General features: G+C 39.2%; 1 protein-coding gene and 1 non-coding gene across 3 annotated transcripts in view; both read right to left on the reverse strand.

Moving 5' to 3' along the window:
* LOC116561581 (ankyrin repeat domain-containing protein 62-like) overlaps nt 1-20276 on the reverse strand; it is a 96158-nt gene extending 75882 nt beyond the window's left edge. For both annotated transcript variants that reach the window (XM_032293467.1, XM_032293468.1), the window contains exons 1-7: nt 19885-20276; nt 11078-11192; nt 10740-10913; nt 5754-5860; nt 4278-4415; nt 1829-1896; nt 479-532 (exon numbers count right to left, since the gene is read on the reverse strand). In XM_032293467.1, the coding sequence (XP_032149358.1) occupies nt 479-532; nt 1829-1896; nt 4278-4415; nt 5754-5860; nt 10740-10913; nt 11078-11192; nt 19885-20108 (880 nt within the window). In that variant the 5' untranslated portion in view covers nt 20109-20276. The remainder of the gene's footprint in view (nt 1-478; nt 533-1828; nt 1897-4277; nt 4416-5753; nt 5861-10739; nt 10914-11077; nt 11193-19884) is intronic.
* On the reverse strand, nt 2903-3009 carry LOC116561637. Its single transcript, XR_004273532.1, has one exon. It is a non-coding gene; the product is annotated as a U6 spliceosomal RNA (small nuclear RNA).
* Nucleotides 20277-23628: the final 3352 nt, after the last annotated feature.

The following is a 23628-nucleotide window of genomic DNA, read 5'->3' on the forward strand; positions in this document are numbered from 1 at the left end:
TCAAGCCAATAAAATGTCACAGGAGGTCTAATGCAAGCTTCTGACTTTTCTTCCTTTTCTAAAAGGAACACTTGAAAAAAAGTAACCCTTCAGCCTTTAGATACTCTCTTGTGAGAACACGATGTTTGAAGCTATTGCTAAGTAGCCAACCATGAAAGGAGATATGAACAAAACACTGCCAACAGCACAGCTGAAAGAGACAAGTGAGATAGGATGGTATCGCTGAACCACCAAAACAACTTTGGCTCCCATTGTTTTAGCTATTGTTAGTTACATCATCTAATGTTTGCAGTCACAAGCACTCTATCTAAGAATTTTTCCATGGCCTACGGATAAGATCTATTTCATTTCAATATGTTTAAAAAGTCTTTCCTAAGCTTAACTTAGCTAGGTATTCAAATCATTCCCAACCACTCTCATATTATACTAATTGTACTAACTTCTCATAAACTCTGTGAAATTCCCTCAAGCATCTTACCTTTTGCACTTGTTTTTCCTTTTGGGAAATGTGCGATCTTCTTAGCTGTTCCTTCTGCCAAACATACAATCTTGTTAGATATCCCTTTTGTCAACCATCATTCTTTGGCTTCTTTACCTGGCAAATGCCTACTCACTCTGCATGCTTACCTTAATCCTACCCATGTTTTATTATAATAATATTTTAGCTAATGGTAACAGAATGTCTTCTTCTAACAAAATTGATGTTATGACAATTAACTAGCAGATGGAACAAATCTCATTCTAACAAAGTAAATGTATCTCATTTGATTTCCACTTGGGGGAAATTAAGTCAATACTAGCGAGACCTTGTTGATATAAGAATATGTAACATGACCTGTGCTTCTCAATAAGGAATTTATTTTCTGACTTCACACAGTAGGTATCTTTAAAAAATAATATCCTATTGGTATTGGTACAGTTCTTATGGATGTTTCTTCATGGTACCAGAAAAGTCTCATTGAAATTCTGGTTTTGAAGAGAGTTACATTTTCAGTGACACAAATCACTCTGTCAGAGTTGAACTCAGAATAACAAAGGTTTGAACTGCAGGGGCCAATTATCTGCAGATTTTTTTCTGCCCCTGCCACCTGAGACAGCAAGATCAATCTCCATCTACTTCCTCCTCCTCCTCAGTCTAGCCAATTTGAAGACACTGAAGATGAAAGCTTTACGATGATCCACTTTCCACTGAATGAAAATATATTCTTTCTTCATTATGATTTTATGTTTCTTTTTCTCTAGTTTATTGTATTAACAATACAGTATATAACACATATAACAATAATTAAGATATAACAAATATGTCTTAATTGACTTTATAATCACTAAGGCTTCCAGTCAATGATAAGCCATGAGCAGTTAAGTTATAGGGGGAGTCTAAAGTTATACACAGATTTCAAAGTGAATAGGTGACTGGTACCCCTAAATCCCACACTGCTCAAAGATGTATTTACTAAATACAAAGGACTTATTCTACAGATTAGAATATCCAATTTTACAAGTCCAATTTGTCAAAGTGACTATAAAGAAAACATACTACATGCTAACTTAAAAATCTTTTTTCTTATTTACACAAAAATATCATCTAGAGTTTTAGAAAATACAATAATGAATTGTTTTTTCAGATAATATGGCTTCAGATTATAAATTGCCTACAAGTAACCTTTTAAATAATTCTGAAATCTAGATTACCAAGAAAGTAATTTAAAAATATACATTCAATTTACACAGTGGTTTTTTTAAACTGCTGTTTTGTGATCACTTCCTTCCTCTTACTTTTTTATCTATGATAGGATCATCGAGAGGAATGCACTGTCAGAAGTCTTACCTGGATTGCTATTTTGAAGACTTTTACGTTTCTTGTTTGCTTTATATTCAGAAATTAGTCTGCGAATGCTATGCATAAAAATGTAGTAAATACAATTACTATTTTAATGCTGATATGAAAAACATTTACTGGATACATTAAATTCTTAGGGTATATCAAACAATATCAGAACTTTATCCCATATTCTTTTAGTTTTTAACCTCTACAAAATTCTTATTAAGCTTCTAATTAAAGAAGAAAAAAGTAAAGTACTCATGAAGTGAGGGCAGTAAAACTCAGTAAATTAACATGTAAGGTTGACATAATGGAAAACGATCTGACTTATAAGTCCTAGCTCTGTAACCAACATGTATTTGTTCTTGGACAAGTTCCTTCTCTTAGGCTCAATGTCTTCTAAAGAATGAAGGTTTTGCTACCTTATTCACTAGGTTGTTATGTTTAATGAAATAACATTTTAATGTGCTCAGAGAAACAATAAAGCAATGGAATAATTTATTCTTGAACTTTATTGTTGAAATATTTTGGAATTCCAAATGAAACCCAATGTGTAGTTTCCCATATGTCTTAATATTAAAATGTTATGATCTTTTGAAAATGTTAAGCCTTAATTTTGCTTATTAGTTGTTCTATTATTTGTGGCTTATGATTCAAGACATCTCAATTATTTCATAGTTTGTGTTTGTAATTAAATTTATTAATAAATACATTGTCTCATTAGAATAGATAACATGACTCTAACTCTGAACCAGCAGATCTTTGTTAGGATGATGCTTTCTCTCGGAGCATGTTCATCTCAAACTGACACAGAAAACAAAAACCCTAATTTTTTTAAGTTTCATGAAGGAGATGTAAGTGGGTATTTTCTCATTTCTGAGATACATACTACCAATATATTTGCACACAACACACCATGGGTTACTCAGCTCCATTCTCATTTCATAAATTACCTTATACCAATGTTTTTGTAATAAAAATGTGTAATTTCACAATTGGCTAGCACCTGTTTTGCTCTGACTCACACTGTTTTCTGGAAACTTGTCAGCAAACTAGTCAGCTTACCTTTTTGTAACTGTGTGAAATATGGAATGTTTCACAGATTAGTGTGGCATGCTTATGTAGGGGCCATGCTAACTTTCTCTATATTGTTCCAGTTTTAGTATATGTGCTGCTGAAGCAAGCACAAAGCCCTACTTTTATAAATGGATGCTGATGAATCATGGATGAAGCTTGGCTCTGTTCAGTCCAACTCACCTACCTGAGACTCAGGTAATTCTGATGAATGGCTTCCTATGAGGTAGAATTTGAAGATATTTAAAAAGCTTGATATACAGAAGCAAGTAGCTTGGGAGATTTTTATTATGGAAAACAGATTCTTTGAGGGGCCAGCCACAAGTTGGTGCCCACTGCTCTGGGAAAGGATAACATGGGACCTTCCACTGTCTAAGAAAAGCTGCTACATAAGATATAAAGGGGCTTGGGGTAAAAATCTGGTGGCAAAGAAGAAAAAACTTTGATATCTTTCTGCAACACTATCTGAACATCTCTAACAGCTTAGAACTATCCCAACTAATATTTGCTGGAAAGAAGACAAACAAGGGACTCAAAGAATAACTTACCATCAATATCTAGGATTCTAGATTCCAGGCTATGATGTGCGCTCCACATGAGGTTTTGAGTATGGAAGGAAGGGTCAATTTGCTCACTATGTGTGTGGGTAAAGCTGGTATGTCTAGAAGCCAGAGCAGGGTACTGGTGCTTTGGAAACAATGGCTGAGCATATAAGCATATTTATGTGAACAAGTTGTGACTTGGAAGACTATGTATAGATTACTATAAAGAATGAGAGATCTGAATCAGGAGGGGCATTCTTGTGGCAAAAGTCAATCTTTACCAGACTGCAGGAGTAGTTTCAATGGCAAAAACCAGTTAACAGAATCCATGAAAACAACAGAATAATTAGAATATCCTCCCCTTTCCACTCCTACTGACTTGTAAAACATGATTGTCTTCTTTGGACTTAGGAGACCTCTTAGGTTCTTGAAATATTCAAGGTAGAGGGTATAGAAGACAGCTCCCAGGAGATAGTCCAACATTTTCTGATAAACTGGACGTTTCAAGATTCAAATAACTAATTGTAAAAATCAAAGATGTGAAACTATTTTATCCCATGCACAGGGGTTATACTTGGAATGAAATGGAAAACATTAGGATCCATCCCTAAGCATAAAAGTCTTTTTTTTAAGAGTCTTGAGTTAAAGAATCCTGCACTCATTGCTACTTCTAACTAGTCTAGTCTTATGCTTGATTTCTGGCTGATGAAGTGGACTAACTCACTGCCACTCCAAACCTATCTGAACCAAACTATGAAATCTCACCTGATGTATAAGATGCAATGGTTACAATTATTTTAAGCCTCAATTTACTGTTCAGTGGCCTTTTAAACACTTACTCTCGAAAGTTATAAGCAACAGCATAGTCTTCTGCTGTCCATCCAGATATATCTTGGAAAACAACATCAATATTTTGCTGAAGAAGCTGGTGGACTATACTTGTTGATCCACTACGAGCAGCAAGTATGAGGGCTGTTCTAAAATAACAGAGAGATAATTTCATGTTTAGGAACTTTAGCAAAGTTATACTAAAAACTATATTTATATACTTTACCAATTTAATATCTTGTCTAACCACGTAGAATTAACTAATTATATATTCTAATAAACACAAGCATCTTGGGTGCTCAAGGGTTCATGTTTGTAAATTGCAACCAAAGCCAAAAGGAAGGCACAACAAGAAAGCGTCTTGTCCAACTGGGATATGACTCAGAAGAAGTTGCTAAAATAAAGTCCTTTGATGACCAGGATGCTATGTTCAGGTCACTTATCTAAAGTAGCTAAACATTTAAGTGATGAATTATCCATTTCTGCCCTAGTCTGATATACTGTAATTCAAAATCAGCTTGGGGTAAGTAAGAGCTATCTGTAGGTTTAAAACAATAAAAATAATGCTAGTAATAGCCACAATAGTTTCAGTTAATGATACTGATAATCATGTGCGAGACACTAAATTAAATGCCATATATATATACGTTACTCATAAACAACCATCATTGAAAGAGATATTATTTTCTCTTTTTCACATAGGAAAACATACTTGGTGATAAGTACTGTTCCCAAGGTCACACACCTACCAAGTAGAAAAGCGATGAATTAAACCCAGTCTTACGTGAATCTAAAGCTTATCCTTTTTTTTCTCATTGTCAGCCACACATGGCTTGTATTCATGAAAAGAAAAGCTTATCCATTTAAAGCTATCTTTTTGCCCTCTGCCCATACTAATTAAAAATAATATAAAAATACACTAGAAGTAAAAAGAAGAAAAAAACCCCAATGAACACACAGTATCTCGCAATAGCAATTAATAGTCACTTAGGAATAACCTAACATTAAGATTCTTGAGACAAAGCAAACTAAAGCAAAGTCATCCAAAAGACAAAATGATTTTCAACTCTAATTTATCTTTAACATACTATTTTTAAAGAAAAAGTATGCAAAAAGCAAAGATTAAAACTACTATAAGAGAGTTAAGAAATTTCAATATTGAGTCAAAGTAAACTAAAAGTTGAAGTCCACAATTTTAAAACAAATAAAACCAATATGAAATCCCTTTAGTTAATGTAAGATCATATCACTCAAAATATTACCTCATCTGTCAATAGTCAATATAATAAGGGAAGATGAATCCTACAATACAGATTTTTTATGTTGCCCAGTGTAAATAATTGTTTACTTGATGATTTGTGTTGATACTTCTCTCTATCCCAATAATAATAAGTTAATCTTATCAATTTAATATTTCTGACAAGTGACTGTTTCCACTCTAGAACACCACTCAGGTTTAAAAATGAACAAGAAAAGAACTATTGTACCTTTCAAAATTATCTACAGCAGTTAAATCTGGTTTTTTCTTCAACAAAAATGCCACCATTTGCTCTTTTTTCCTATTTATGGCAAGTAAAAGTGATGTAAGTTCACCCTGTAAAGCAGCAAAAACAATTTATAATTCACAAAATTACATATTTCTCAACTGAACTGAAAACCTTATGTAAGATCCTATGAACTTAAACGTATGAAGTAGAAAGTAAATAAAAAGCAATCGCTTCCTTCTCACTCCATGGTGCTTGCCCACATGCTGTTCCTTCCCTTTCAGATACCCCTCCTAGGGTATCTGGAAGGCACAGTAGCAGACGGGAGCACATATGCCTCACATAACGGGGTAACCTCTGCACAGCATAATGACACTGATATGAACTCAAGGGAATTCAGATGTGATCCTTTAAGAGAAGCCTGAAATCTAGATCTGTGTATGAGTTGTCTAAATTTTACATGTTGACACATCTTATAGAGGTAAACTAAACTAAATCTATGGGGCACATTTAGACTACAGACCTTGTGTTTTCATATTTGCTATGAATGTATTTTTAAATAGTTGTATGTAAAGCAAATATTTGTATGTAAAATATTTCCTTTTAGTTTCAGATGTTTTAACAAAAAAGTCAGGCCCAAAAATGCAATAAAAATTGCCATTAAGATTCATAATTGCCACTTCAAGAACTTTTCCAACATTCGTTCATTTACATTCTATTTGTATTTAACTTTCCCAGCTCATTTAAAAAAATGGATAATTAGTTCACAGGACTGCTGTAACTAAGTTATTGAAAGAATACCTATCTGAATTCTTACTAACTACATGGTTTTCAGTGTTCAAAACTGCCATCCTAACCATGCCAAAACTACAAATCTAATAACATACTGAGATAGTCCATAATGCAGCTTCAACTTTTAAAAAAGGTCAAAAATGTGCTACTATTCTAATGGAAGAACCTGCTTATAACAATGATTTCTTGACCTACTCACCTGAATGACAACTAAGAGACACAAAACCCTGAAAGGGTCAGCCTCTGCTTATTAAAAACTATTCCAAAGACAAAAACCACATGATTATCTCGATTGATGCAGAGAAGGCCTTTGACAAAATTCAACAGCCCTTTATGTTAAAAACCCTCAATAAACTAGGTATTGATGGAACGTATCTAAAAATAATAAACGCTATCTATGACAAACCAACAGCCAATATCATACTGAATGGGCAAAAACTGGAAGCTTTCCCTTTCAAACCTGGCACTAGACAAGGATGCCCTCTTTCACCACTTCCATTCAGTATAGTACTGGAAGTTTTAGCCAGAGTAATCAGGCAAGATTGCTGATTGAATTGATTGAAAAGAAATAAAGGGTATTCAAATAGGAAAGGAGGAAGTTAAATTGTCTCTATTTGCAGACGACATGATTGTATATCTAGAAGACCCCATCATCTCACCCCAAAATCTCCTGAAATTGATAAGCAACTTCAGCAAAGTCTCAGGATACAAAATCAATGTGCAAAAATCACATGCATTGCTATACACCAATAACAGACTTAAAGAGAGCCAAATCAAGAACAAACTTCCATTCACAATTGCCACAAAGAGAATAAAATACCTAGGAACACAACTAACAAGGAACGTAAAGGACCTCTTCAAGGAGAACTACAAGCCGCTGCTCAATGAAATAAGAGAGGACACAAACAGATGGAGAAACATTCCATGTTCATGCTTAGGAAGAACCAATATCGTGAAAATGGCCATACTGCCCAAAGTAACTTACAGATTCAATGCTATCCCCATCAAGCTACCAATGACCTTCTTCACAGAACTGGAAAAAACCACCTTAAACTTCATATGGAACCAAAAGAGAGCCAACAAAGCTAAGTCAATTCTAAGCAAAAAGAACAAACCAGGAGGCATCACACTACCGGACTTCAAACTACACTACAAGGCTACAGTAATCAAAACAGCATGGTACTGGTACCAAAACAGAGATATAGACCAATGGAACAGAACAGAGGCCTCGGAGGCAACACCACACATCTACAACCATCCGATCTTTGATAAACCTGACAAAAAGAAGCTATGGGGAAAGGATTCCCTGTTTAAAAAATGGTGTTGGGAAAACTGGCTAGCCATGTGCAAAAAGCAGAAACTGGACCACTTCCTGACACCTTACACTAAAATTAACTCCAGATAGATTAAAGACTTAAATATAAGACCTAACACCATAAAAACCCTAGAAGAAAATCTAGGCAAAACTATTCAGGACATAGACGTAGGCAAGGATTTCATGACTAAAACCCCAAAAGCTTTGGCAACAAAAGCCAAAATAGACAAATGGGACCTAATCAAACCCCATTGCTTCTGCACAGCCAAAGAAACAGTCATTAGAGTGAATCGTCAACAAACAGAATTGGAAAAAAATTTTGCAGTCCACCATCTGACAAAGGGCTGATATCCAGAATTTACAAAGAACTAAAGCAGATTTAGAAGAAAAAAACAAACAACACCATTCAAAAGTGGGCAAAGGATATGAACAGACACTTTACAAAAGAAGACATACATGAGGCCAACAAACATGAAAAAATGCTCATCATCACTGGTCATTAGAGAAAGGCAAATCAAAAATACATTGAGATACCATTTCTTGCCAGCTAGAATGGCGATCATTAAAAGATCTGGAGACAACAGATGCTGGAGAGGATGTGGAGAAATAGAAACACTTTTACACTGTTGGTGGGAGTGTAAATTAGTTCAACCATTGTGGAAGACAGTGTGGCGATTCCTCAAGGACCTAGAAATAGAAATTCCATTTGACCCAGCAATCCCATTACTGGGTATATATCCAAAGGATTATAAATCATTCTACTATAAGGACACATGCACACGAATGTTCATTGCAGCACTGTTTACAATAGCAAAGACCTGGAACCAACCCAAATGCCCATCGATGATAGACTGGACAGGGAAAATGTGGCACATATACATCATGGAATATTATGCAGCCATCAAAAAAGATGAGTTTGTGTCCTTTGTAGGCACATGAATGAACCTGGAAACCATCATTCTCAGGAAACTGACACAAGAATAGAAAATCAACCATCGCATGTTCTCACTCATAGGCGGGTGTTGAACATTGAGAACATTTGGACACAGGGAGGGGAGCATCACACACTGGGGTCTGCTGGGGGGAAACAGGAGAGGGACAGTTAGGGGTGGGGAGTTGGGTAGAGATACCATGGGGAGAAATGCCAGATATAGGTGAAGGGGAGGAAGGCAGCAAAGCACGCTGCCACGTGTGTACCTATGCAACAGTCTTGCATGTTCTTCACATTTAACCCAAAACCTAAAATGCAATAAAAAATAAAAAAATTAAAAAATAATACTATCCCAAAGCAATTTCTAAAGACCTTCTGAATGACAGTGAACATTCAATGGTGTCAAGGAAAAGGTATTATTCTTTAAGCTGTTAAGATGTTACAAATAATATTCAATTGAACTTCCCACCCACAGAGGTTGAGAAAGATCAAAGTCAGCCTAATATTGAAAGAAGAAATTTAAAGGAAGTATTTATAGTGCCTATCAAACTCTGAACTCTTTAGAAATTTCTTACGTTTTTGAGATAGGGAAATTTCTATTACACTTATCTGTTCAGTTCGTTCTTATCTAGAAGTGTACGAGAACATCAAGTAATTTTGTGGTATTAGCTGCTGCTGCTGCTGCTGCTGCTGCTGCTGTTAAAGACAGAGTCTCACTCTATTAACCTGGGCTTAAGCAATCCTCCCACTTCAGCCTCCAAGTAAGTGGGACTACAGCCATGCACCACAAGGCCTGGCTTCAAGGAAATATTCTTAAATATCCATTTTGAGGCTTTAATAGATTTACTATATCAAAATCTTCAGGAGAGAGCTGAGACTTGTATATTTCGTTTTACTGTCCCCAGGTTACTGTGATGCACAATTCTAGCTGAGAACCGGTGCAGCAGATAATCATTTCAGTCTCATCTCTCACCCACATGACTAATTCCCTTTATCATTTAGGGATTTGGCCAAAAAGAAGAGTAAGAGACAGTCATTCACTGCACACTCCATTCAATTTTCCTGCCTAGGGTGAAACAGGGACTAGTAAACTCAAAATCCAACTTGATTTTGCTGTTTGTAACTCCTCATCTCCCATCTTCCATCAATATATTGTAGACTTGAGAGTGCAATTTAGATGCTTATCTAAGTGACTCTGCCAGAATAGAATAATGTCCATTAATTATGTGTTATTCCCTCTGCTGAACTGCTTCCTACTTCATCAGCACCCATTCATGCCAATCTAGTTTCCTCAGAGTCCTACCAAAATTGATCTCAAGGCAATTTTACAATTCACTCTCCCAAACTAAGACTTATTATTGCCCAAACTGAAGAGAACCTTGTCTAGACATATATACTGGAAATAAACAAAAAAGAAAAAACTCTCTTCTCAGTATTTGTTCTCATTACCTAATGTCCAAATCAGCATGCATATTTCTGATGGCTGTTCTTTACCCTGTCCAACCTCTCCATCTTGTGCCCTTGACCAAGAGCAATCGATTGCTCTGATATAAATTATTTTTTTGGGGAAAAACTGTCAACAGTAGCAAAGATTATTTTGATTGTAAAATACCTTAATTTTCTTTGAGATTTAAGGGCAAATTTTGCTTTTCTGTGTCACCTTATGCTAATCGGGGGAAAAAAAACTTGAGTGGAAAAATGTTTTAAAGTTTTACCTTTCACAAATTCTGTGTTTTCACAAATATTTATAAGTGCATAATAAAAGCTGCATTCTCTAGTGGTTTAAAAGCTTCCATATTTATAGTAAAATCTTAGACAATTACATTATTTAAAAGTATCTTCACTTAGGGAGTACTTGAGCTTCCAAATATAGAAAACTGACCCTTACATATGTTAATGGTAAAACAAATACACTTGAAATACTTTGAATAGAACACTGGTTGATCTATACCTGGCTTCTTGCTTCAATATCTGCACCATATGCAAGCAGTTTTCCCGCCATTGATATATTCTCATTGTCAATGGCATAGTGCAGGGCAGTGTTGCCATATATGTCTGTAATATTTGGATCGGCGCCATGTTCCAGGAGGATAGATGCACAAACCTCTTTCTGACATTGTACAGCCTGTCAGTATTAGACCAAGAAACAGATTGTAAATTCTAGGAAATCTTCCACATGATTCACCAACTAGTTATACTCCAATGAGATTAATTCATTTTATTCTGTGATTTTAAATTAAATCCATTCCATATATATATAGTGTATATATATAGTTGACTACCATATACCTTGATCAGAGCTGTCCTGTTTTCACTGTCAGTGAGGTTAAGCTGGCATTTTCTAGCCACCAACTGAGTTACCACTCCTGAATGGCCATGGGCACACGCCCAATGTAGAGCAGTCCTATTAGAGTGAGAGGACATTTTAGGCAATTGTAGTGCACTATCCCAAAACAAACAATGATGCATTTAATTGTAAACATCAAATAGTATGTTATCCCTTTACCTTAAAAACTAACAGTTACTTTTCTGTGAAGAAAGTTCAATCTTTCTTAGCACTTATTACCTACTGTAATAATGAAAGAGCAGGTTGCTTAATAGAAAGGGCTTAGCCTTTGGATTCAGTTCAATTTGGGCTTGATTCCTACTTTAAGCTCTGTCACTCATTCAGTGCTGGTGAGCCCTTATGAGCCTCAATTTCCTCATTAGTAAAATACAGATGAGAATAGTAGCTATCTCCCAGTGTGATGCTTACATGAGAATCTATACAAAGCATTTACAACAGTTCTCAGCACAAATAACAGCTCAATAATCGTTAAGCATTACTACTTACAAAAACATTTTAATTAAGTAAAACATTACAATTATACCTACTTTGAAATATGTTTTAAGGATTAGAGGTATCATTGTATTTCAACTAAGAAGTTCATTTTGTCACATTTTAACATTTCTGACTTTGGAATCCTGCTTTTAATTCATGATTTATTAAGACTAACATTGGCAGCATTTCATTTTATTTATTTATTTTTGAGATGGAGTTTTGCTCTTGCTGCCCAAGCTGGAGTGCAATGGCGTGATCTCCACTCACTGCAACCTCTCACTGCAACCTCTGACTCCTGGGTTCAAGCGATTCTCTTGCCTCAGTCTCCTGAATAGCTGGGATTACAGGGGCATGCTACCATGCCGGGGTAATTTTTTGTATTTTCAGTAGAGATGGGGTTTCACCATGTTAGACAGGCTGGTCTCAAACTCCTGACCTCTGGTGATCCTCCCTTGTTAGCCTCCCAAAGTGCTGGGATTACAAGTGTGAGCCACCATGCCCAGCCTACTGGCAGTATTTTAAACATTTTCTTACTGATACATAAAATAATGGGGCATCCCATAATTCACAGTGCCTTACACTGATATATGGTATATAGAACAGGCAGCTCTACTCATATGATTGGTATCTAAATACATTTTCTTAGAAGTACGACAGAAAGAGGGCTAAAATGAAAATAACAACACATTTTTAAAACAAAGTAATTCTTACTTTTTCAGAAAACTTAAAGCCAAAGAAAACTCAGGATTCAAATGAATAGGCACACCTATTTTGTTAGTACTTAGATTTATAGAATGTATTGAATCAAGTATTTCTAAAAATTAATAGTAGTATTTAACACTGTCAGTATTTAAACTTCTCTGAGCTAAATTTAAATTTTCAGAAAGATATTTAAAGGTTATCTTTTACAAATATTTTCTACCTTCAGAAATACTTTCATTTGAAAAAAGAGAATAAAACTTCAATTGAGATTTAACCCTAATAGTCCAATTTTAAATCTCTCAGCTTGCTCAGGCTGGGCAGATAAATTAAATTTTTAAGGATGGAAGGGGGTCCTGAAAGATGGAAGAATGTGTCTGCTACATAAAAGGTATTTGGTATATGTTGAAGAAATAAAGGGATTGAAAGAATGAACACACAGAGCGAAGGAGTTCATTCTTATTGTTTGCATATATGTAATAAACCTGTATATAATAAAAATTATATATACAATAAAATGAAAGCAGAAAAACCTACAAGCACACATAATAATGTCCCCTTCACAAGGAATAGATCCAAGATGGTTGATTAGGAACAGCTCAGAATTGCAGCTTCCAGCAAAAGCACAGAGGGTGAATGGACGCCGCATTTCCAGACGTATTTTTATTGCCCACAGACCAGGAGATTCCCAAGTGGAGGAGTCCCACAAGTCGCCAGCAAAGCTGTTTTGGCCAGCACTGTGGTAATCCACACAAAATACATGGGTCCAGGCACCATTTTAGCTGGTGATTGGAGCTCCTGGGAGATAGAGTCACCCATTGAACTGATAAAAAAGGGGACTGAAACAGGGAGCCAGGCCAGGAGATTCCCAGGCAAAAAAGCGCCACAAATCTCAGAGAGGCTGTTTCAGACGGCACAGTGGGTCACCACATGGGAAATCACACAGACCCTGGAGCCTTTTCAACAGGCGACTGGAACACCTGGGAGACAGAGTTGCCCATTTAACTGAAAGAAAAAAAAGAAAAAAAAGGGCTCTGAGGCAGGGAGCCAGGTGATCAGGCTCGGCTGGTCCCACTCCCACAAAAAAACAGCAATCTGAAACACTCTGAATGACAGTTTCACAGCAAGCACAGCTGAACCCGGGACAGTCCAACTCAGTGGGGGAGGGGTGTCTGCCATTACCGAGGCAGTCCACCACTACAGAGGTAGTCCACCATTGCTGAGGCTGCCTGGCATTGCCAAGGCAGGCCACCATTACAGAGAGAGTCCGCCATTACAGAGGTGGGCAACCATTGACGAGGCAATTCTAACTATACCCGTATAAACAGGACTGCAGTGAAGTTCACACGGCAGCTGGGCGGAGCCCAGAGCAATTCAGCAAAGCCTCTACAGCAAACAGAGACTAGGCTGCCTCCTCACTGGGCAGGGCAGCCCTGAAAAAAAGGTAGCAGCACAACAGAAACTCATAAATAAAGTCCTAACTCCCTAGGACAGAGCAGCTGGGGGGAAAAAAAAGGGGGTTTATGAGTTCCACTGCAACAGACTTAAATGTACCTGTCCAGCAGCTCTGAATGAACAACGGAGCTCACAACTCAGCACCTGAGCTCCTATAAAGAACAGACTGTCTCCTCGAGCAGCTCCCTAACCCCCGTATATTGAAAGAGTCATCTCATAAAGGAGAGCTCAAACTGACATCTGGCGGGTATCCTTCTGGGACAAAGATAGCAGCAGAAGAAACTGGCAGCAACCCTTACTGTTCTGCAGTTGCTGCAGGTTTCCCCAGGCAAGCAGGGCCTGGAGTGGACCTCAGCAGTCCTACAGAAGAGGGGCCAGACTGTTAGAAGGAAAACTAAGAAACAGAAAGAAATAACATCGTCATCAACAAACTGGACGTCCACTCAGAGACCCAATCTGAAAGTCAACTACAAAGGTGACAGGTTGATAAATACACAAAGATGGGAAGAAAACATCACAAAAAGGATGAAAACACCGAAAACCACAACACTTCTTCTCCTACAAGGGATCACAACCCCTCACCAGCGAGGGAACAAGGCTGGATGGAGAATGAGTGTGATGAATTGACAGAATCAGGCTTCAGAAGGTGGGTAATAAGAAACTTCTGTGAGCTAAAAGAACATGTTCTAACCCAGTGCAAGAAACTAAGAACCTTGAAATAAGATTTGATGAAATACTAAAGAGAATAAAAAACTTAGAGAGGAATACAAGTGAATTGATGGAGCTGAAAAACACAACACGAGAATACAGTGAAACATACACAAGTTTCAACAGCCGAACTGACAAAACAGAAGAAAGGATATCAGAGGTCGAAGATCAACTCAATGAAATAAAACGAGAAGGCATCAATAGAGAAAAACGGGTAAAAAGGAATGAACAAAGTCTCCAAGAAATATGGGACTATGTGTAAGACCTAATCTATGTTTGACAGGTGTACCTGAATGTGACGGAAAGAATGAATACAAGCTGCAAAATACTCTTTAGGATATTATCCAGGAAAACGTCCCCAACCTAGCAAGGCAGGCCAATATTCAAGTCCAGGATATACAGAGAACACCACAAAGATATTCCTCAAGAAGAGCAACACCAAGGCACATAATCGTCAGATTCACCAGGGTTGAAATGAAGAAGAAAATGCCAAGGCAGCCAGAGAGAAAGGTCGGGTTACCCACAAAGGGAAGACCATCGGACTCACAGCAGATCTCTCAGCAGAATCCCTACAGCCAGAAGAGAGTGGGGGCCAATATTCAACGTCCTTAAACAAAAGAACTTTCAACCTACAATTTCATATCCAGCCAAACTAAGCTTCATAAATGAAGGAAAAATAAAATCCTTTATGAACAAGCAAGTACTCCGAGATTTCATCACCACCAAGCCTGCTTTACTTGAGATCCTGAAAGAGGCACTAAACATAGAAAGGAACAACCAGTATCAGGCACTCCAAAAACATACCAAATCGTAAAGAGCATCAACACAATGAGGAAACTGCATCAACTAATGGGCAAAACAGTCAGCTAGCATCAAAATGGAAGGATCAAATTCACACATAACAATATTAACCCTAAATGTAAATGGGCTAAATGCCCCAATCAAAAGACACAGACTGGCAAATTGGAGAAAAAGCCAAAACTCATCGGTGTGCTGTATCCAGGAAACTCATCTCACATGCAAGGATACACAAAGACTCAAAAGGAAGGGATGGAGGAAGATTTATCAAGCAAATGGAGAGCCAAAAAAAGCATGAGTTGCAATTCTTATCTCTGATAAAATGGACTTTAAAGCAACAAAGATCAAAAGAGACAAAGAAGGACATTACATAACGGTAAAAGGATCAATGCAACAAGAAGAGCTAACGATCCTAAATATAAATGCACCCAATACAAGAGCACCCAGATACATAAAGCAAGTTTTTAACGACTTACAAAGAGACTTAGACTCCCACACAATAATAGTGGGAGACTTTAACACCCCAATGTCAATATTAGATCGACGAGACAGAAAATTAACAATGATACCCAGGACTGGAACTCAAATCTGGACCAAGCAAACCTAATAGACATTTACAGAACTCTCCACCCCAAATCCACAGAATATACACTCTTCTTAGCACCACATCACACCTACTCTAAAATTGACCATATAATTGGAAGTAAATCACACCTCAGCAAATGCAAAAGAACAGAAATCAAAACAAACTGTCTCTCAGACCACAGTGCAATCAAGTTAGAACGCAGAATTGAGAAACTAACTCAGAACCACACAACTTCATGGAAACTAAACAACTGGCTCTTAAACGTTGACTGGATAAACAATAAAATGAAGGCAGAAATAAAGACGTTCTTTGAAACCAACCAGAATGAAGACGCAACATACTAGAATCTCTGGGTCACATTTACAGCAGTGTCTAGAGGAAAATATATAGCAATAAATGCCTACAGGACAAGCAAAGAAAGATCAAACATCGACACCCTGTCACCAAAATTGAAAGAGCTAGAGGAGCAAGATCAAAAAAACTCAAAACCTAGCAGAAGACAAGAAATAACTAAGATCAGAGCAGAACTGAAGGAGATAGAGACACAAAATGCCTCCAAAAAATCAATAAATCCAGGAGCTGATTTTTTGAAAAGATCAATAAAATAGAGAGACCACTAGGCAAAATAAAAAAAAAGAAAAGAGAGAATAACCAAATTGATGCAATAAATAACAATAAAGCGGATATCACTATAGATTCCACAGAAATACAAACCATCACCAGAGATTATTACAAACAACCCTATGCACATAAACTAGTAAACCTGGAAGAAATGGATGAATTCCTGGACACTTGCATCCTCCCAAGCCTAAACCAGGAAGAAGTCGAAACACTGAATAGACCATTAAGAAGGTTTGAAGTTGAGGCAGCAATTAATAACCTACTAACCAAAAAAAAAGCCCAGGTCCAAATGAGTTCAGAGCCGAATTCTACCAGACATACAAAGAGAAGCTGGTACCATTCTTTATGAAACTATTCCAAAGAATACAAAAAGAGGGAATCCTTCCCAAATCGTTTTATGAGACCAACATCATCCTGATACTAAAATCTGGCAGAGATTCAGCAAGAAAAGAAAACTTCAGGCCAATATTGATGATGAATATAGATATAAAAATCTGCAATAAATTACTTGCAAACCGACTGCAACAGCACATCCAAAAGCTTATCCACCATGAACAAGTAGGCTTCATCCCAGGGATGCAAGGCTGGTTCAACATACACAAGTCTATAAACGTAATTCACCACATAAACAGAACCAAAGACAAAAACCGCATGATTGTCTCAATAGATGCAGAGAAGGGCTTTGATAAAATTCAACAGTGCCTTATGCTAAAAACCCTCAATAAAGTAGCTGTTGATGGAACATATCTCAAAATAATAAAACCTATTTACAACAAACCAACAGCCATATCATAGTGAATGGGCAAAAACTGGAAGCATTCCCTTTCATATGGCACTAGACAAGGATGCCCTCTCGCACCACTCCTATTCAATACAGTATAGGAAGTTCTAGCCAGAGCATTTGGGCAAGAAAAAGAAATAAGGCGTATTCAAATAGGATAGGAGGAAGTCAAATTGTCTCTATTCGCAGACATGATTGTATGTCTAGAAGACTCCATCATCTCAGCCCAAAATCTCCTGAAATTGATAAACAACTTCAGCAAAGTCTCAGGATACAAAATCAGTGTGCAAAAATAACAAGCATTCCTATACACCAATAACAGACTTCTAACAAAGGATGTAAAGGACCTTTTCGAGGAGAACTACAAACCACTGCTCAACGAAATAAGAGGACACAAATAGATGGAGAAACATTCCATGATCATGGTTAGGAAGAATCAATATCGTGAAAATGGCCATACTACCCAAAGTAATTTACAGATTCAACGCTATCCTCATCAAGCTACCAATGACCTTCTTCACAGAACTGGAAAAATCCACCTTAACCTTCATATGGAACCAAAAGAGAGACCACATAGCCAAGTCAATTCTCAACAAAAAAAAAAAAAACAAAGCGGGAGGCATCACACTACTGGACTTCAAACTATACTACAAGGCTACAGTAATCAAAACAGCATGGTACTGGTACCAAAACAGAGATATAGACCAATGGAACAGAACAGAGGCCTTGGAGGCAACACCACACATCTACAACCATCCGATCTTTGATAAATCTGACAAAAACAAGCAATGGGAAAAGGATTCCCTGTTTCATAAATGGTGTTGGGAAAACTGGCTAGCCATGTGCAGAAAGGAGAAACTGGATCCCTTTCTGACAACTTAAACTAAAATTAACTCCAGATAGATTAAAGACTTAAATATGAAACCTAACACCATAAAAACCCTAGAAGAAAATCTAGGCAAACTATCCAGGACATAGACGTAGGCAAGGACTTCATGGCCAAAACACCAAAAGCATTGGCAACAAAAGCCAAAATAGACAAATGGGACCTAATCAAACTCCACAGCTTCTGCATAGCAAAAGAAACAGTCATTAGAGTGAATTGGCAACCAATAATAAGGAAAAAAAATTTACAATCTACCCATCTGATAAAGGGCTGATATGCAGAATCTACAAAGAACTAAAACAGATTTACAAGAAAAAAACAAGCCCATTCAAAAGTGGGCAAAGGACATGAACAGATACTTTACAAAAGAAGACATACATGAGGCCAACAAACATGAAAAAATGTTCATCATCACTGGTCATTAGAGAAATGCAAATCAAAACTACATTGAGATACCATCTCACGCCAATTAGAATGGTGATCATTAAAAGATCTGGAGACAACCATTGTGGAAGACAGTGTGGCAGTTCCTCAATGACCTAAAAATAGAAATTCTATTTGACCCAGCAATGCCATTACTGGGTATATATCCAAGAATTATAAATCGTTCTACTATAAGAACACATGCACACGAATGTTCATGGCAGCACAGTTTACAACAGCAAACATCTGGAACCAACCCAAATGCCCATCGATGATAGACTGGACAGGGAAAATGTGGCACATATATAGCATGGAATATTACGGAGCCATCAAAAACGATGAGTTTGTGTCCTTTGTAGGGACATGGATGAACCTGGAAACCATCATTCTCAGCAAACTGACACAAGAACAGAAAATCAAACACCACGTCTTCTCACTCATAGGCAGGTGTTGAACCATGAGAACACATGGACACAGGGAGGGGAGCATCACACACTGAGGTCTGTCTGGGGGAAATAGGGGTGGGACATCAGGGGGTGAGGAGTTAAGGAGAGATAGTATGGGGAGAAATGCCAGATATAGTTGATGGGGAGGAAGGCAGCACATCACACTGTCATGTGTGTACCTATGCAACCATCTTGCACGTCCTTCACATGTACCTCAAAACCTAAAATGCAATTTAAAAAAAAGAATATTAAAAAAAAGAAAAAGAAAGTGATGTATATACTTAATTTTGTTAGTTAAATCACTTTAAAATGGTTTATAAAATGTCTATAAGGTTAATGATAAGTGGATCAGGAACCAGCTAAGTGTTGTTTTTGTTTTGCTGCTGATAAAGATAGCTTGGGTGCTCCACCCCCATGGCAAAGTTTCCACATCCCAAGTGCTACTGAGCCTGCCAGGGTAGAGAGCCCAGTGCCCTTGGTGACAGCACTCACCTAACCCCCACTTTGCATTCCACCCATGTCCTACCCAACTCTATCCCTCACCAGTACCCCCCGCTCCAACCAATCCTATGCCACTCAACCCCCCACACACCCCCTACACCCCATCCAACCTTCAATCCACTCCACTCCACTCCCCATCAGTCCCCCACCACATCAGACACCACCCAACTCCACTTCCTCCCACAGTCCCCCTCCCAACTCTATCCCCACCACAATGCCACACACCCGCCCACCCAACTCCAACCCCAGCCTGACTTCCACCCCACCCATGCCTTCACCCTGCACCATATCTCCTCTACCCCAAAGCCAGGAATGGGGGCTTCTCCCATATCCCCAGGCCTCCCTCCACAGCCCCCAGCCCCGGTCGTTACCTCTTCTTCTTGTCTCTGTCGTTTATCTCATTCAACCTCAGTATGAGGATCTCGTCCACCTTATTCACATCACCAGCGATGGCAGCTTTGTGGATCATGCCCAGATGTTTCTGCCGGATTCGGTACCGCGTGTTTGAAAAGCCATCGCCACCCTTGCGATGATTCTCCCTCCAGCTAGCCATGCGTCTCCTGCAGGCCCCCAGGAACCACCCCCCGATCCCCATCCTGAAGCCAAAGATCTCCCAGGCTGAGGGACTGGCTTCAAGACAACTCAGTTCCCACTCGCTTTCTGCTGCTCTGGAGCAAAGCACCCGCAGGTAACCAGGTCCAGCCGCAACCGCCGCCAGGGACACTCCAGTCTCCAGCTTCTGAAAGGAGCACCTAGCACAGCAGAGCTGTTAGGCACCAGCGCGCATGCGCCGTTAACAGCCCGCCGGCTGGCGCATGCGCAGTAACAAACAGCCAGCCTGAGGGCGCATGCGCAGTAACAAACAGCCAGTGGGCGGGAGCATGCGCGGTAACAAACAGCTAGCCGGCAGGTGCATGCGTGCTAACAGCCAGTCGGCGAGCGCATGCGCGCTAACAGCCAGCCAGCGGGCTCATGCGCAGCATCAGCCAGCCGACCGGCGCATGCGCGTCAACAGCAAGCCGGGGCGCGCCTGCGCCCTAACAGCCAGCGAGCAGGCGCATGCACGCTAACAGTCAGCGCACGAGAGGCCCCTCCACCCCCACCCCCCACCCCCGCAGAGAAACCGCTCTGAGCCGTGCTCTCGCGAGCGCCATCTGCAGGCCGGCAAGGCCCTCGGGATGGTAAGCGGGCTCCCTGGAGCGCGCTGCCTCCCTGCCCCCAGGTTTCCACTGATTGCTCTGCTGGTGCCTGCTGCTGGGACCTGGCCCGGTATGCTCAGGAGCTTCTCGGATGACGGCCGCTGGCACGGACGACTTCCCGACTTAGCCCACACCTGAGCAATAAGACCAGTCCCTCCTCCTCCTCAGACTATCCAACACGAAGACGAGGATGAAGACCATTATGATTGATGATCAATCTCCACTTAATGAATAGCAAATATTTGAGACGGAGTCTTGCTCTGTCACTCAGGCTGGAGTGTAGTGGCATGATCTCAGTTCACTGCAATCTCTGCCTTCTGGGTTCAAGCGATTCTCCTGCCTCAGGCTCCTGAGTAAATGGGTCCTGCCTCAGCCTCCCGAGAAGCTGAGATTACAGATACTTGTCACCGTGCCTGGCTAATTTTTGCATTTTTAGTAGAGGTGAGGTTTCACCATATTTGCCAGGCTGGTCTTGAACTCCTGACCTTGTGATCCGGCCACCTCAGTCTCCCAAAGTTCTGGGATTACAGGCCTGAGCAATTGTGCCCAGCCGAAGTTTCTTTTTTTTTTTTTTCCTCTAGCTTACTTTAAAATACAGGTCCGGGTGTGGTGGCTCATGACTGCAATCCCAGCACTTTGGGAGGCAGATGAGGGATAACTGATGCTTGAGCCCAGGAATTCAATACCCGCCTGGGCAAAAGAGTGAGACACCGTCTCTACCAACACGAAACAAACAAACAAAAATTCCCTGGGCAGGGTGGTGGGTACCTATAGTCCCAGCATTGGAAGGCTGAGGTGAGCGGCTCATCTGAGCCTGGGATGTCGAGGCTGCAGTGAGCTATGAATGTGCCACTGTACTCCATCCAGCCTGGGCAACAGAGCCAGACCTTGTCAATAACAATAATAATAATACAGGATGTAATACATATAAAATATGTGTTAACTGTTTATGTTACAAGTAAGTGTTCCAATCAAAACTTAAGTTTGTTGGAGTCAAATGTTATACTCAGATTTTTCACTGCACAGGAGGGTCAGGAACTCTAACCCCGTGTTGTTCAGGCTCAACTGTATAAACAATCCTAAGGAGATTACAGAACTTTTCATAGGACCAAGTGCTATTAAAAGAAAACTGTAAGTACAGCTCGTCTACCACAAGTTGTGGCAAGTGGCAGACATCTAAAGTTGTATCTGTGTTTTTTAAACAATTATCCAACTAACATTTATTGAGTACCTATTTTGATTCAGGCACCAAAATATAGATACAAAAATAAATGAGGCATAGTCCTGGCCCTCAAAGGGCTCACAGCCAAGTGGAACAGACAAATATATACACGTACAAAGTGTGATGTAGTGAGGTAAATGTTAAGGGAGATATCACAAAGTACTATGGAAGCACTGAGGACAGAGACCTCCAGCATTTCAGAAGCTGCTATTTAATACACAGGTATCTAGGTGTATTTAGAGAGTCACATTTATCCCACATCACCTTGACCTATTTGCCACATGAAAAAAAAAATGGGGGAAAAGGGATTGGAAGAGACACTACACCAATTATACAAACTAGATTTACAATGCAGTATTGATGTACTAAACCTGCTGTACAAGGAGCCTATTGTAGGAATTACACAATGACCAGACCAAGTGACACATTATCAGATGGTCTACTCCTGTTCTTTAGCACTCTGGATTGTCAAAGGCAGATCTGCTGTCTGCTTTTGGCATGGGGAAGTGGGTGGCAGCACAAATGCTGCACTTGCCACCCATATACTGCTGCTCTCTGAGCACCATACAATGTCCTCCACGTCTCCAAGCCTTTCCACTTACTGCTGCTTCTGCCTCACATATTCTTCTTTTTATGCTACAGCCCCATCCTGGAGACCTCCAGAAACCATATCTCCTCTGTAATACTCGCCTACTGTCACCAGGCAGGGTCAGCCAATCTCTTCTCTGGGCTCTCATAGTTTTCTGCACATCTTTATTATTTTAGAATTGCTGCACTGTGCTGTGTTAGTTTCTGCATCTATGAGATTCTTGAAGGTATGAGTGTACTTTATCACTCTTTGTGTCATCAACATCCAGAGCAGTGCAATTAGAAGGCACTTGAATGAATGAAATGAATACATAAAATCATGTAATGGGAATATCTCTAACATGGTGTTTTCACTAAAAATCCAGGAAGCTATGACCAAACCCTGGGACCAGGCAACCTATGGGGATTGTTAGTGACATTCTACCACTACCCACCAATTCTGTTTATATTTTATCTCTCAGAAATACAAGATATTAATGGAGTATATTAGATAGAGACTTGACTTCTCATTAAATTAAGAGATGGGCAAGAAAATGGAAAATATGACAGAAAAAGACCATAGACTTAACTTTTAAAAATGCATATAGGCTGGGCGCTGATGGTTCACACCTGTAATCCCAGCACTTTGGGAGGCCGAGGCAGGCAGATCACTTGAAGTCAGGAGTTTGAGACCAGCAATCAACATGATGAAACTCCGTCTCTACTAAAAATACAAAATTAGCCAGGCATGGTGGCGCATGCCTATAATCTAAGCTACTGTGGAGGCTGAGGCAGGAGAATTGCTAGAACCCTGGAGGTGGAGGTTGCAGCAAGCCAAGATCACGGGACTGTGCTCCAGCCTGGGCAACAAGAGCAAAACAACTAAAAAAAAAAATGCATTAGCACAATTAGTATAAAAAGACCTAAGAGTCACAGTTATCAGAAGCCAGCAGTTTGGTATTATCAGGAATGTAATCCCCCTCCATATACCTAACACTAATCAAATCCTTTTAAAATTTATACTGATGTTTCACATTGGTTTTAGTTTTAAAAATTTGTGAGATAGAATCACTTTGGAAAATTTCTGGCAATATCTACTTATGTTGACCATATACCATGAATTGGCA

The sequence above is a fragment of the Sapajus apella genome, unplaced genomic scaffold (genome assembly GCF_009761245.1).
Source record: "Sapajus apella isolate SASKATOON/1434 unplaced genomic scaffold, GSC_monkey_1.0 scaffold29, whole genome shotgun sequence".
Lineage (NCBI taxonomy): Eukaryota > Metazoa > Chordata > Mammalia > Primates > Cebidae > Sapajus > Sapajus apella.